The sequence below is a fragment of the Hydractinia symbiolongicarpus genome, chromosome 2 (genome assembly GCF_029227915.1).
Source record: "Hydractinia symbiolongicarpus strain clone_291-10 chromosome 2, HSymV2.1, whole genome shotgun sequence".
NCBI lineage: Eukaryota > Metazoa > Cnidaria > Hydrozoa > Anthoathecata > Hydractiniidae > Hydractinia > Hydractinia symbiolongicarpus.
This window is the reverse complement of record NC_079876.1, coordinates 17237728-17254442: the sequence shown is the minus strand read 5'-3', so window position 1 is coordinate 17254442 and position 16715 is coordinate 17237728. Positions and strand designations below refer to the sequence as shown.

Below are 16715 nucleotides of genomic sequence, written 5' to 3'. Positions count from 1 at the left end.
TATCCAGATAAGAAGATCAAGTTGGTTTGGACACTTGGAGAGAATGAAGGAGGATAATTGGGCAACAAAGTGTAAAGACTTGTAATTTCTGAGTCAAAGTCTAAAGGAAGACTAAGTAAGACTGGCAGAATGTAATAAGGACTGATTTCATGCAAAAAAGTACGAGTCTTTTAAGTTCACTAAAAAGTCTGTGGTTACTTTGGATCGGATTTATTTAAAATTAGCCCTGATGTTTGGTATTAATATATTTAAAGTTTTATAAAAAATAACATGACCAATAATTATATTACATTTCTCTGTATTTACAAATTAAATCGAAATTTTCTGTAATGGCGGCAACTTTCCGCCCGAAGAAGGGCGTTCTGCTACTTTCGCTTCCAGGTCAACGATTTGAGCTCTAAGTCGTCTCATCTCTTGTTTTTGTAAATCAATTAACTTTCGCGCCTCAATAGCACTTTCATTAATCCTTTGTGTATCCTCGTTTCCAAATTGTCCTCCACCGTGTTGGTGTTTTCGCATCAGGTGCATCGTTGCTTCTAAATCGTGAACTTGTGTCCGTGCTGTTTTTAACTCGCGGCGTAAATCGTTAATTTCTTTGATAAGCGTAACGTTTTCCTAAATACCAAGTGAATGAATGAATGAATGAATGAATGAATGAAAAGACTACATAAATTTGAAGATAATCGAGTGAGATTTTTATCAACAAGGATGTCTTGGCGAGTGAGGCTGAATAAATTATCATTACCTGCATAACTCTAACGTTATCAGCTTGATGTATTTCTGTGTCTTTAGCGAGTTTCTTTCGCAAAGATGACACGCTCCTTTCTAAATGTTCTCGCTGTCTCGCGTATTCTTTCTGTATGTCGGCGTCCACACTCGCTTGTTCAGGCTAACAAAAAAATACAGTGAAAGCTAAATAAATCAGTGGAAAGAAGAGACGCATTTATCTTATCACAAGACCTATTTGTGAATTCCCTACTGAATGCTTACCATACCATGAAACCGCATTGACTTACTTTATTGGCTATTCTTACGCTCAAATGGTGTTATAATAAAAAAAATCCAAAAGATTATTAAAGATAAGGGAATGATAAAGATCTGCGGGAGAGTGTCAACGAATTCGGTGAATTAATAGGCACCAACATTTCGTTCTTGAAAAGGTTGAAGTCACGCTTATGTGGAAGCAAGGAAGAAAAAGATAAACACATTATACAAGCAGTTAATATGTGACATCGTTTACCGTATCATTGTTGCCATATTTCCCGTACAACTCTTTCACGTGATCTTTCAACTTTTTCGGGTCTTGTATAAAACCAGCAGCATTGTGTAAGTCCGTTTTGAAACGTTTCACCACAGCTTCGATATCGTGTACCTGTTAATCAAAATAATAAAGATATCAGGTAGAGGTTATCATCAGATAATAATATCAGTAACACCAACTTGGTGCCCATATCTTTACAACGTCTAGTCTACGAAATAGCGACGCTCGTAAAATGAACGACGGGCGAAAATATGATGACCGAAATATAAACAACTGGGAAAACCCGTGAACTTCCCAACGGTCCAAACGATGTGCTATCTACGTTAACATTTTGTAGGCCAAACATGGGACTACCATATAAGGGTGCAATAAACAACGATTCGACATTTAAGTACACACCCAATAAAAGTTTAATCCTCCAACCGTGTCATATTTATAATCAAAAAGTGATGTTTGGTACCCAGTCTACTTAAAGTTGAGAGCGTCTGCTTTTGATCAAAAAATCGTTAGAACAAAATTTTCAACCACATTGTTAAACAAAAGATAATCTAAACGCACTCTCTGTCTTTCTTGGTAGAGTTTTTTCTCTGTAGCTTTTAGTTTTAACCTCAACTCGGCAATGTTTAGTTCGAGTCCAGTGTTCTGTTTATGAAAACGTTCCAACTCGCTCTCCATCTATGATAATAAAAATATAGGTACGGTTATAAGGAACTTTTCTTAATGCGTTGTTAAGGCAACGCTGGCTGAATCTATTCCTAATTCGAAACCACAGGAGGTGAGTGGTATTTTAAGTCGTGTTTCATCAACTTCGATTCTCAATAGGTAATTTTATTTCGTTTTCACCTTTCACTACAAAATTATTTCGTGTTTAGCAGAATAATTCTATATTTAAAAATTATTTTAGGGTTATGGCGTAAAAATTAAATATCAAAATTCTCGCGAGGGAAAGAGGGCGGCGTTTTTTCAAGCGGGAGTTTATTAGTTAATGAATATTTCACTCTTCGTCTCCTCTCCGTTAAATAAACGCAAAATGTGGGGTTAACTCTAGTTGGAATCTCTCTAATTGCAATTTTTGCGCTCTTTTGTGATATATTTGATTGGACATCTGGGCGTTTCATCGAGAGGGGCGTTAATTTGAAATTTCCCAAAACCTACAGAACAAGCTTATAAATATAACGGTTTACCTCCTGTATTTGTTCTTTCATAGCCTTGATGTCATTCTCGCGGGGTTCGATTTGTTTCTTCAACTCTTTGATTTTGTAATCTAACACAAATTTAAACTTTTCCAGTTCCTGGTTTTTCTTCTTCAAGTCGTAAATTCGTTTTTCCTGAAGGAAGTAAAATGTACATCACAGTATGCGTATGACGTGAACGCGTTTTAACTTGGAAATTTATATATATAGGTATTGCATCATTTTATATACTATAGCAAAAATAAGTTTTCATAAGAAGTACCCTGATGCTCCATACGTACCGAGTCCACCCCCCTGTGCTAGTAGAAAAACATTTACGATAAATTTTCAAAGCAGTGCAGAACTGCCAAAACATAGTTGCCGAAGCAGAAAAAAATTGCATCTTACATTTACAAAATTTTTTTTTGATTTTCAGTATAGAAGTGCATCACTGGCCTCCAAAGATGCATTTTGGTTTGTAAGATCAGTGTATGACTTTAAAGGGTGTGTCCGGGTGTTGAGAGGGAAAAGGGGGACCTGCAACCCTGTGAATATAAATTGAATGAGCTAAACCACTACACCTGCTACACCACCGTTGCTTACAAAAACAGTTCTACAGCTACAAGTACCGTTAATTAAATGTTTTTAGCACCGTGGTGAAGTGCGAAACAATACCACTTCACAACGTCATTTGTCACCGTTTAACATAAACGTATATATCAATTCTCTACCTTGTCTTGAATCGTTTCGTCCCGTTCTTGAATTTCTTTCTTCAAACCGTAGATGTCTTTCTCCAGCGATTTAATAATACCGTGCAGTTTAGTCTCTTCTCCGTGCAATCTTTGAATTTCTGTTTTGTGTTCTTCAATCTCCTTCTGTAAGCTTGTAAACTAAACAAGAAGTCGAAAAATATTGCAGAGATGTTTTTTCAGCCATTTTGTTGCGGCTGTTTGAGGATATTTTAAACAATACCACGTGGCGAAGACCGTCTAAAAAAGACAACCGGCGCTCAAAGAAGTAATTCTCTTCATTTTTGACTCTTTTTTCTCATTATTTGATAGTTGTACCGCGAAACAACTTTACTGCCTTTTTTGGAAGAAAACAGATGGTTGTTTTGACCTTGTAACCTTAACTTTGCGAGATTATATAATCTAGAACAAAAAGCAAACAGGGTTGGAATAAAGAGGTGTAGTTGAAAACGCACTAAAAATAAACAGGGGAGGAGGAAGGGTGAGACAATTGTGAGAAATCTTCTAATTTTGGAGGTTTCGAGGACAAATTTTAGAAGAAAACAATACAAATTGAATCAAAACTGTTTCACATTTTAAGAGTTTTCTGGCAAAATTTAAGAAGGGTATAAAGAGTTGCAAATAATCAAGTCTTGTCTTTTTGAATGCCAGAGGCTGTTCGTTTTTAAATTGTAGTAATTATGTAAATATAATTCACCAGTTTTGTGGCAACATAAAATATGCGACATTTTTTGTGAAATAAAACAAAATAATATTTTTTTTAAAAAAGAAAGTCACCATAAACAATTTAAGGAGATTTAGGAGGATTCAATATCTTTGGTCCAAATTTTAGGTTATTTAGGAGGTTTTAAAAGGTGTGTGCTCTAGCGTTTCCCACTAGATAAAGTAACACAGCTACCAAAATAGTATGTACAGTGGATGTTGATTCAAGGAAGCGCCTATTGTAACTAAAAGGACCACGTGAAGAAGCGCGGGAAAAGCGCTAAAAGTAATTGTGAGAAACAACAAAGCTACAAAAGTTGGAAACACTACACGGAAAATTTTAGGGTCACTTTGGACTAAATAAAATATATATTTTTTTGCATCACTTTTATGTTACTTTTTACTTTATTTTCGCGGACCTTAATTTTGCGATTTTAGACCTTATTCGCGAAAATAAAATTACTTTTTTTTAGGCAAAAGCTTATCGCAAAAATAATATTTACGTTAGATCACTTTGCGCTTGGTGTGATACTTACTTTTCTGCGCATGATCCCTGTTTCACCTTTTAATCGCAAATTTGCTTCTTTTTCTTCTCGCAGTTTTCGTTCATATTTATTCTTGATGTCCAGTATTTCACGATCGGCGTCTTCTTCAATTTGTTTCTTTGTTTCTTCATATTCTCGCAACTGCTGGCGAGATTCTTCGCTCGCTTCTTCCAAATGAGAAGTCTTATCTAGAAAATGAAACGAAGATATTTCAGACAACAATATTATTTCGTATACATTGTAAGAAAATATATGCGGCTCACACATGTAGAGAAGTAAGTGAAATAAGTTGGACTGAGAAGCCTTTTTTTGTCAAGTTAAAACCTCTATAATAAACTACCTTCAAAAAAAGTATCTAGCACTGGAACGTAACAAATCAATGACGTCATCAAACTTGTTTTGTCAAAATCTTACGTCCGTAGCTTTTTCCGTTTAGGAAATGTGTTGAGGAGCCCCTGAGAAGCTCGGTCTCCATAATTAATACATCTTAAATCTCATTGTGAAACGTGAATGCACAAGAGACAACATGCCAAAGTAGTTTGGTTACTTGAACTTTAAAAACAACAGGAACCTGGATAATAAACAACTCTTAAAGTTACCTTGAAGTTTCTTTTCATAGTATTCAGTGAGTTCTTCCAGCGCATGCTCTTTAGCTCCTTCCATTTCTTGAAGTTGTTTCTCGAAGTCTTCTTGCATTCGTTGACTCTTCGTCTGCAGTTCTTGATACTTCTCGTATTCAGACATAAGTTTTTTGTTGTTGGCTGCTTCGATATCCTCCATCTCTTTAGAGTGAACATCCATCGTCTCAGATAACTAATAAAATTATACAGAAAATGAAAGTTGCTGCCCAATCCTATTCGGTCGCCAGTTTTGTCAATCAACCTTTTTGCTATGCCGCATGTTTATGATTCTTACTGAGTTTTTTAAATTTATCTATCAGACTCCTGCATGCTAAATGCTTAGGTTCCATACCTTTCGAACCTTAGATATTGGCTATTAGTACACTAACTGTGTACACTTAGTAAACTACACTTAAAAATTTCTTAGAACTAGCAACTTACAACACAACTTTGTTTCACCAAGGAGAATAACTGTGTAAATGTTGGAAACGTAATTAATTGAATTTTACCTGAAATTTTTTTGTGTGAATTATGTAAAAACCAGAAAATATGTTAAATAAGTCATTGAAATTCATGCAGATAGTGATATTTTAGACAAATTTCGAATTTCCTATGTAGTCACTGACAAAATTTACTGCTGCCGTTTTCTTTATGACATACTATAAGTGTTTAAAATTTGATTCAATTTAGAAAAATCGATCAAATGTTACGGGCGGAAGGAAAAAGGGGCGGGCATTTGTTTGAAAAACCCCGGACCAATAAGGTATATCTTACCCGAAAACTAACCTTATTGTCTATTTAACACTTTTCAGGCCAACAATAATTGTACGCCAAGTAATTTAAACTAGATTTACCTCTTCCTCATGTTTCGCAGCCTCTTTATCTTTATCAGTTTTCAGTACTTGATTTTTTGTCTTGAGAGATTCCATTTCTTGAATAAATTTCTCGGTGAGCTCTTTGATTTTCTCGTTGTAGTTCATGTCTTTTAAGCGAAGCTGGTACTCGTTCTCCATCTTTAACTCCTCCACACGTGTTTTGAGCTCTGTCATGATTGAATTCTGTGAAGAAAGGAAACAAGGAGAGGGTCACAGTAACAAAATCTTTACAAAATTAACAGGATGTTAACTAGAATAAAAGAAATTCAACGAAAACAGTAGGAAACCATCCTACTTCTGCATCGATCGACGTTGATCGAGTTGACCTATTTTGTTGAAGTGAAAACCAGCCTTTATCAATATGAATACCAACAATCTCCCAAATAAACTACCAGAATACTACTTTAGTAAAATTCTGACCTCCATTTAAGTTTTTGTAGGCGGCCTTTATATATTTTCCAGCTTCCTTCTGTTTCTCTTAACTAAATCTACGCAGAAAATGTCACAAATTTTTCACAGCTGGCGGGCCAAACAAATAATAAAAATATTTAAGAACACCCAACCTTCTCTTCAAGATCGGAACGAGTGATTAGGATTTCTTCTGCATATGGAACGTCTCTGTCTCGTTTACCCCTTCCTTCTTTATCGGTGATCTTATGAACAAACAAGCATGCGTCTTCGCTAACAGAGACAAGGTATTGATCGTCGTATGAAATTTTCATCTATTAAATAAAAGCAGAAGTACATACACGATGAATTCGAGTTAATAAAGCAACGCCCAAAATTGAATTGGCCTCGAGGGTTAGAATACAATATAAAAGTACGGCAAAATATTAACAAAACGCCCCTGTTATAATAACCGATGTCTTTAATTAATTTATAAATCTCAAATTCCCATTAAACGCCTTTATATTAACGCCTTTTTTTATAAGCGACCCTTAAGAAAAGATGTTCATTATAGGTTTTAAGGTATATAAGCTTTTAAGATGCCATGTATGCTTAGTGATCTGTTTTCATATTTAAGGAAACACTACAAAATATTTTTGTAAGGAAAATGATTTTGTTATATCACTTTATAAATTCTAACTTTTAAATTCACGCCCAGACACGTTTTATATAATAATAACAACCATATAACTTAGTTCCTTTTTCTATATTTTATCAAGTACGAAAAACTTACCTTTGTTATAGCACCAGCATGTGCTTGGTGTTCTTGCCACTCACCCGGAGAGGTTAATGGGAATTTGAACGAACGCAATGTGCCACTGCTTGTTCCAGCAAATAACATTCGACCAGACCGGGAGAGTGCAACTTGAGTGAGAACACACCCGTTTGATGGCACATCTCGAAGAATCTAAAGATAACTCAAATGAAAAAGAAACAGAGACGAGAGAATTTACCAAGTATGCGTTTTGATGTTGATATTTTTAACGCAAATTCCTTTTAACTACTTTGCTTAAGGTTTTTACCTGGCCGTCACATATTTCTTTGATGCTTTTATCCGAGCCAACAGCATAGATGGTGCGATTGTCAGGTGAAATCGAAATACCTGTGTAGCTGCACGATTTCAATACGCTCTCCCCCTCACGCTTGAACGTAAACATGTTCCATTCATAGATCGCTCCATCCATGCCACAAGAAACCAACTTAGAATCGTCTGTGCTCCATCGAATACAACGCACCTAAATTTAAGAGACCGTTTTTAAAGGATCTTGGTATTCAAATGATTTCAACCTTTTGTGGTGTGTAATAGTAGTCTTTTAGTTAGTATTTCAGAAAATTTGAAAATCTTCTTTTTAAATTCTCCACTTATTTTTGACTTCGTTGAACAAGATTCAAGCTTCAATATAACGTTTTTAGACAAAATATTTTCAGATTTAAGACTTTAAGGTAACTTAGTTAATTCAAACTCTTTAAATGTGCTCATTGTTGTTGGTGCCAGCTTGATCCTTTTCCACGAATTTCTTGTGAATTATTTCGTTCTGCAGTCATGCTAAGAATTTTAAAAATGACGAAAAAACTGCATTTGTCTCACTATTTTGTGAAAGATTGTGGAACACAAATTTCATAGAAATTAAATTCAAGACAACTGTACCGGGAGGTATTTTAAAAAGGTTATGATGGAACTAATTTCGACATACTTTTCCATTGTGTCCTTTCAAGTTTCCAATATTTTCAAATGTTGACGAAGAGTAGAGCTGAATGACGTTGCCATGCACAGCTGCAAACATGTGACCACCATTACTAAAACAACACTAAAATGGAACAAAGTATTATTTAGTCAGTTGTCACTTTTTTTGAGTTGATAAGTGCCACTATCAGCTGCGCCTAGAAAAGAGGGTCTTAGTTCCAGCGACTCCACTAAGATCACCATAAGTCCATACAGAAAAAAGTGTTTAGACATAAAAAGCACGTAAATAGAAGCAAAGTCTATAGCAGAATATCTCTTGTTTATTTTTTATCAATTACTTGTCAATACAACGCCAATAATATAATACCAAAAGCGAGTTTTTGAAATTTAAAATTGACAGTTCAAGTTTTACAAAAAAAAAATAAAAAAATATTAGTTGAGAAGAAGTTTGGAGCTGATAAAACAATAGCTTTTATATAATCAATCAAACACGATCGAAAACATGTTATCGATTGGTGGCCTTGTGGTAGAGAATTTGCCTCCAGTGCTGAAGGTGTTGTGTTTAAACCTCCATCGAGTCATACCAGAGAATATAAGCCTGAATCTATCCTTTCTACTTAACGTTTTGCAGGAGAATAGGATGGGCGTATCAGGCAGTTGTCTGGTTGAGCAATTATTGGTGCTTATCCAGTTTTCGTATCTCAAATGGCAACTTTGAATGCACTATAGGAGCCCCTTCGCAGGACTTTTATTAATAACAATTCCATTAGGAACTGAAGAGGCTATCCTGGGTACATTATAGTAATAAGAATAATAGCAGTACCTCTCTGCAGCCACGGATTGTAAACTCTTTAAACGACCTGATGTCATCAATGAGTAAATTCATTAACCTTAGTTTGTCACTGAATCCGACAAGAATGTACAAGCCAGAGGGGTGTAGTGAAATACTGTATGCTTCTTCTTGAAATTCTTTGTATGACTCCAAAGAACTAAAAAAGGTGTACTGAGTTAAAATAATGCCTATGATAATGCAGGGGCTGATTCAGGAAATCATTTTAGGCATTGGTATCTGATTTATGATCAGATGTCTAGCTGCTTTGTTTGCAGAGTGAGTTGTTTAAAAAAATAGCTCTGCAAAAATAGATGGATTCAAATATTCATTGCTTTATTCTTTTGTGTAAAATGAGAGCTTCTTCATAACAAATATTATGTGCTTTAGAACTACAAAAATATCTTGAATAGGTAAAACATTTTTAAAGTTAAAACAAGATATTCTTAAAATCGGTATACCGATGTCTAAATTGACCAAGATAAGCCCCTGCATCGGCATATTGAATTCTTACCCATTGCAGAGCATTGAAAAACATTAAAAATACCAGTAGCAACACAAAATAATATGAAATGTAATACATACTACAGGATTCGAATTAGAACTGAAAAATACATTTAAATTTAACAACCTAACAATTCCAGTTACTTAATCTTGTTGCACTATTGTGGGAGAAGGTAATGGCAATGGAAAGAAATTGTAGTCATAAATTTTGCGTCCTTGTATTTGCAAATATAACAATTTATTTATATAAAAAGATTCAAAAAGATGGTATTTCAGCTTTGCAAATTGTGAATTGCATACTGCTAATTTAAATTCTGACATACTTTGCTTCAAAGTTCCATATTCTTATGCTTTTATCGACACTACAAGTTGCAATCAGTGGCTTTCGTATGCACATATCTAAACCTGTAATCTGACTGTGGTGAAAACTTTGTGACAGCACTTCAAACACCGCTAAATCGCCTTGCTAGAAGAGAGAAAAACACATAAACAATACGTAACAAGATATTTTTTTCACAATGGGAAAGATTAAGAACATCTTTACTGCATGTGTAACATTGTTATAACTACGCAGAAGTATGGGAAATGCTAAAAGAAACTGAGTTAGTGACTTTTCCATGATTAAAGCCTCCACTTCCATTGACATTCTAACAATCAAACCCCTCTCCTCCCTTCCTGCTGAACCGCCTTGGAAAAAGAAAAAAAGAAAAAACATATGAACAACACATGACACAGTATTTTTTATTACAAAAACATTAAGAACATTTTTGCATATATAACTTTGTCATAACTATGCAGAAGTCTGGGAAATGCCAAAGGAACCTAAATTAGTAACTTTTTCTATGATTAAAGTCTCGACACCTATTGACATTCTAAGAATCAAACCCCTTCCCCCCTTCCCTCCCTTCTCCCAACCCCATCCCCCCTTAATATAATAGAAAACTACTATTTTAAACATTAAACAGTATACCTTTCCAAGGTCTGCTGAAGATAAAGCAATTGAATAAAGTTGGTTGCTTTTAGTGCTTCCTACAACTGTCTCTTCAGAAGGACTTAACGCAACTGCTGTAATTATTTGATTTGATGCCAGCATTGGATCAGTGCTTTGAGGATCGACAGGGATACGAATCTCTTTTGTCTTCTTATACAGCTCTTTGTCTTCTGATTTTTCAAACATATGTACAGCTCCATGACCGGCTGAACACACAAAGCCTAAAGAAAACAACTATGGCATCACAAATTTTAGTGTGCAGTTTAATTTCCTTTAGAAATTTGCATTTAAAAACTGAGAAGTTACTTTTGACTATGTTTATATTTTTTTATTTAGACAAAAAAAAGGGAAAGAGCCATCAGGTCGTATATGAGGTTGGGTGCTGCTTGCATTAACAGAAAAACTTTCTCAGGATTGTCTAAATCCAATTTACAAACTCATTTTTTGACAGTAACGTAAAAACTTTTTTTGAACATTTTATAGGAATGAAATTTCTGGCTGATTTCTGAATATTTAAGAATATTCTTAAAATAATGCTCAGGCACTAAATTTGTTTGTATGTTAGAATAATCCAAAATAATAATTGTTGAATAATCAATTCGGACAAAGGAGTAATATTATTAAGTAATATTAAATATTAAATAAGAAATCTCCTGGGGATGAGATTGGTAAATAAAACGTTAACTGTTATAAAATGTTATTAAATATTATATTAAATGTTAAATAAATGTAAATGCATAAGATTTTTCGTTTTTGTTTCATTCTTTTCGTGTTAGTCGTTATTGTAAAATGCTGTTATAATTATTAAAGTGTATCTTGCTCCCTTAGTTTATTGACTAAACAGAAGAACGATTGACACAATGTATATTTTCTACTAATTTTAGACTTACTGTGCATCCACTCATTAAACAGAAATCATAAGTATTTCGCTTTATTTCACTTTAAAAAATATATATACCTTTAGAATAACATGTGATAGAGGTAACTGCCAAAGACGTGTTGTAGGTTGATGTAATTTCTGGAATACTTGTGCTGCTCACTCTGTAATAAATGAAAAGAAATTTGCAAGCGTTGTAGCTGTTGTATTGTTTTATATTAAATACTAGTCAATAAGCCCTGTGGAAAAATCCACTTAGGCAGAAGGACAATGAAAAAACGGGTTGTTTTAGATTTTTTGCTGACGTCAGCAGTGCAATTAAAATTTTTTTGGCAAAACTTAGTTTATTCGTTGCCTGTACTGTGCAGAGGTTATAACTCTGGTCAAGAAAATGTATATGATCATGAGCTTTTGATAAGCGGTTAATGAGATATAAGGGTTTCAAAATGGCCAGTCAAATCCCCCCTAATTTTATTTTAGAAATTTGTATACCTGCTGCCTTTATTGTATAGATCTTGAAACGCTGATCAAGAAAATGTATAGGATAATGTACTTTTGACAAACGGTTGCAAAGATATTAGGATTTAAAGGTTTTTTGGTAACGTCATTAACCCGTCCATTCCGGGATCCAGGTTTGGGAAACTTACCCAAATTGCTCCCAGGTGGTCCCTAGTTACCTACGCTGTGAAAAATCATTGACGTCACCACCTCGTTTCTAAGTTATTTGACTTTAAGTTTTAAGTGCACTGTAATGGCTTCTTTAATTTAATATATATTTTCCTTTGACGTTAACATTATTTTAACGTTTGGTAAACTACAGAACAATTTTATGGCCGGTGTTTAGACTTTATCAAAGAAAATGTTGAAGAATATAATCCACTTTGCAAAAGTCACAGACAGACAGAACTGGCGTATTATTATAGACATAAGCTGTCCCCAATTCTTTAACAAAATGGCCACATGGTTATTTTGATCAGAGTTTTAAGCTTACACAATATCTCTGATATTGTGTAAGTGAGGAAATTGAATAGATCATTGTAATTGTTAAAGAACAGTGAAACTGTAACCACTACTATCTCATAACTACAAAACAGATTTATAAAATATATAGCCTTCTATTTGCTGCATAGCTTACAAGATGATGAGTAACTTTTAATAAAACAGTAAAACAATTCAGTTATATCTTGTAATTCCACCCCATCCTAGAGATATTTTGAATGCATTATGTTGTATCACGTATAGGCGAAAAAAAGCTGGTTGTTAGATATAAATGTTAAAAATTTTTCCTTGATTTCAAACTAAAAGTTTCCAGATTTGCCACGTACTTTTGTTAACTTCCTAATTATGGAAGAAAATCGTGTGAAAAACATTATTTTTGGATCATGAATTTGATGAAAAAATCTGTAAGTTAGGATAAAAGATTAAATAAAAAAAACAAAATTCTGATGAACCAGTGTTGCCTGATTTTTCCTGAAATGAAGACAAAATTCTCAAATTATTATACATTGATTATTCTTAAATCCAATGATTTGCAGGTGTCTGGGGAGCTGATAAACATTAAATATGTAATACATTAATCTTCGAAATTCTTAAACAAAATTTTGAAAATCTGTCCAAAGTTTTTTTTTATCGAAAATTTTAGAGATTAATGTAATAGCATTTTCATTTCTTATTTTTCTAATAACAGTATATATACCAGTAACAGTATATATACCCCTTCGCTTATCATACATACACCTTTAGCTTTTTAACTTGCATCCAATATAGGATTTACATTTATTATTTTCTTAAATTTTCTTTCCCTTTTAAGCTGAGTTTCCACTTAGCTGGATCGGACCGGACTGGATCGGCCTGGACTGAAATCCGATCCGGTATTGGAGCCAAAATGATTTCCAATCATTTTGGTGCCAGGAATCAAAGGAGAATATCATTTGCTTATTCATGATATGGGGTTGTTTGATCACAATTATTTTTCTAAACATTACGCATGCTACCTAAATAGCAGTTTGTGCAGGCTGTTCAAATTGGGAAGCTGAATATTTGATGAGACTGTTAACACATCCATTTAAAATTCTGTTCAAAAGATCTGGTTCTCTATTATTTAACAAATAAATTTCCTTCTCTCAATATAGACGTTTTTTCGAATAAGCGCTATAATGGCTGCCCTTATTAATTCAAAGTCACATGACCAGAAAAATACTTGTTCTTCATTGGCTTAAACATCAATCCAGCCGAATCGATCCATATCGATCTGGGAAAAGTTAAATGTTTTTCAACTTTTTTCAGATCCATTTTGGATCGTTCTGGACCCAAAATGTGCGCAATTTGCGCATGCATGGACCAAAAATACAGTCCGATCCAGTCCAATCCAGTCCGATCCAACTAAGTGGAAAGCAGCCTTTAGCAAGGGCAAATTATAAATCATTATAGTTGTAAATGTTTGCTGCATAAATCTAAAAATAATCAGATATGTTATAACAACCACAAGAAAATAATTTTTTACCTTCCTACTAATTGTGAGTTACTTTTGCTTTCAACATCACTCCTAGAAACAGCTATAAAATCGCCCTTTAGTTCACCACCTTCAAACAACAAAATCTTTCCTGTGTCTATGCCAATCAACAATCGTTCTTCGTTTAGCCATGCTTGGCATAAATAATGTTTATGTATGTCTGCTTTATGAAAAGCAAACTGTTTTAATGAGCTCTCACTGTATCGAAAAAGCTTAAAAATTCCATGTCCTGTAACACAAACTTGTGTGTTATCTTGAGGATTGAAGGTCACCTAAATAAAGTAGAAAGGTTTGGTGTCAAATCTTTACCTGAAAAAAATTAAACCAGTACTACACAGGAGTATATACAACGTATAATAAAAAAAATTTTATATTCAGTTTTCTAAATTTGGCAGAAACAATAAAAAGAAACAATAAGCTAAATAATAAGAAGACTTGTATGCTGTAGAACTTAAAACGTAGCAGTTCTTAGATAGATAGATGTGCATATTTTACATGGCAAGCCTCACAAACATTGTGAGCGTATTAGCATATAGTCAAGGAAAACAACCTGAAAACTGGATCCTGCCATAACAAAACATATACCACCTTTGATGTGAGGAATCAGAAACAGCAAAAAAAGCTTCCTTATATACTGCCATTGTTATTGTCAGAAAGACAATTAAGGCATTTAATTGCCAACAGTATTACTGCTGGAATAAATGCCCCTATTTAGCTACTGGCAAAATAAATGTTCCAAATATTCTGCAAATGTTACCTATGACACCAAAATAATAGTCTATACTAGTGGCAAAATAAAACAGCAGTAGTCAGTGTCTGAATAGTAAATACTCCAGTTAATTCTGCCAGTTATTAGTACTGGCAGAATAAATATCCCACTTATTTTGCTGGTATTGGCCAGGATATCCATGTTCTTATAAAGTTTTTTGACAGTTTTATAACAAATACAGTAATGTTTAGGACTTATACAAAAAAATTTTTGGTGTTTTACAAGGAAATAAAAAGAATGGAAGTCAATCAATAGCTAGCTAGCCACAAAAAAAACAATACACACCTGATATATTGGGCTATTCTGTTGATTTGTTGACTTCGTAAAGGCCAGTACTTTTGCCTTTTCCCAAGTCCAGTACAGCAAAGTCCAGTCTGGGCGACCACCTTGAGTAATTAGGTACTTAGAGTCTGGAGAAAATGCTATACTAACAAATTCTGAAGACTGACAGTCTGGTGTTGACAAAACCTTTCTTTTTCTAAGTGAGTGTAAATCATAAATGGAAATTGTTGGTTTTTCACCCTTTTCAGCAATTGCAACATACCGTCGATTTGGACTGACAGCCAAGGCTGTCATGCCATAGCTATTGTCACTACCAGGAATAAATTTTTGAGATTTCTGGTCAATATTGTACAAAACACAATTTGAACCAGATGGATAAACGATAGTTTGTTCATCAAGGTACCAGACATTGCTGGACACATCTGATTTAAAGCCAAATACATGCCTGGGTGATGCTAATGCAACTGACATGTTAACTTGCCAATATCATTCACAATTTATCCTAAGTCTAACTAATACTATTCTCGTGAAATTTGGTCTTTTGATTCTTTCACGACGCCATTACTAAAACGTTTCCATAGTGTTTGTTATTGTTTACGACTGGCTGGCCAACTTCACTGTCTGTGCCCCTGTTAAAGTGGACCGTTAAGCCCAATTTTTAAAATATTGCGCAATTCTTTTTGTGTGCATATATCTCGCCCAATCTTATAGCATTAGGAAAGTTAAATATTGATTAGGAGGTGAAAGGCGTTGTTTGAAAAAAACCAAAATACTCTGTCACGAAATTGTCATTGCAAGCCATGATAAAAAAGATCTACAATCTGCAACAAAAAATTAGCAAAAGGTGGTAGTTTTTCTGGGGCGCTTTTTAAAGATGACGAAAACCATTAACTCATCAATACTTCACATACGGAATGGTGCGAAAGTACAACTTCTGTATATGCGGGAACATACTTAACAGATTTTACATAGTTACGGCATAATACAAGTCCAGGTGCCGCAAAGTGCCGAAGTATCGGACAAGAGGGTCAAGCTGATGTTATTGGAATTATTTACCCAGGATAGCCTCTTTAGTAAATGTTGGTAGTTCTTTCCAAGAGAGTCCTGCGAAGGGGGTTCTAACGCATTTGAAGCTACGAAAGTCCATTTGAGCTACGAAAGTCGTGCAAACACGGCAATCGCTCAATTAGGCAACCGCCTAAGATATCCAATCCTAAGGACAGATTCACACTCGGGCATGACTCGGCCGGGGTTTGAACCTAAGACCTTCCGCTCTGGAAGCGAACGCTCTACCACAAGGCTACCAGTCGGTTAGCAACAATTAGCACAACTGTAGAGCTTGCATTTAACCAAATAATCTAAGTCTGCTCTGAACATTGACAAGTTTAAATCGCGTAAATCTGATATAGAAACATTTGAGATGACTACTTGTGACGGCGGACATTAATATTCTCGCTCATGATATTCCACAACCTTGTCACCAGGGCATCTTGTATCTTTTCTGACGTCGAGACAGTCGCCGTTCCGACATAAAAAACAAAAACAAAGTGCACTGGGAAAGAGGTTGGACGTGCCAATAATTTTTCATAGTGATTGTGGTAGATTTACGTTCCGATTGAATTTATTGCAACCTCGTTCCCAGGGCATTTTGCCTTTTTGATGAATTTGCACTGCGTAGTAACGGCTCAGGTGCCAGAAGACCCTAAAGATGAGGTCCACTTCATTGTATATCATTCTCAGATTTTCCACACAAAAGGATAACAGAAGTGATAAGTGAAATTGTTATCAATTTTTGTTATTAATCTTAACAAGTTGTCTACAAACGCCATCTTGTTGTTGTTCTGTATGAAGTTAATGAAAATTTTCTATGGTTTATAGAATTTTGCTGCTGATATT

General features: G+C 34.6%; 1 protein-coding gene across 1 annotated transcript; it reads right to left on the bottom strand.

The window, feature by feature from the left end:
• Nucleotides 1–227: 227 nt before the first annotated feature.
• LOC130629728 (cilia- and flagella-associated protein 57-like) lies at nt 228–15386 on the bottom strand. Its single transcript, XM_057443058.1, has 19 exons — nt 14823–15386; nt 13760–14040; nt 11338–11420; nt 10359–10600; nt 9712–9854; nt 8879–9044; nt 8066–8179; nt 7394–7606; nt 7105–7278; nt 6488–6646; nt 5904–6107; nt 5029–5242; nt 4421–4617; nt 3165–3323; nt 2446–2589; nt 1820–1936; nt 1241–1372; nt 746–889; nt 228–615 (listed from the first exon to the last, which is right to left on the bottom strand). Exons 1-19 carry the CDS (start codon nt 15288–15290, stop codon nt 310–312), a joined length of 3660 nt encoding a protein of 1219 aa, XP_057299041.1. The 5' UTR covers nt 15291–15386; the 3' UTR covers nt 228–309.
• Nucleotides 15387–16715: the final 1329 nt, after the last annotated feature.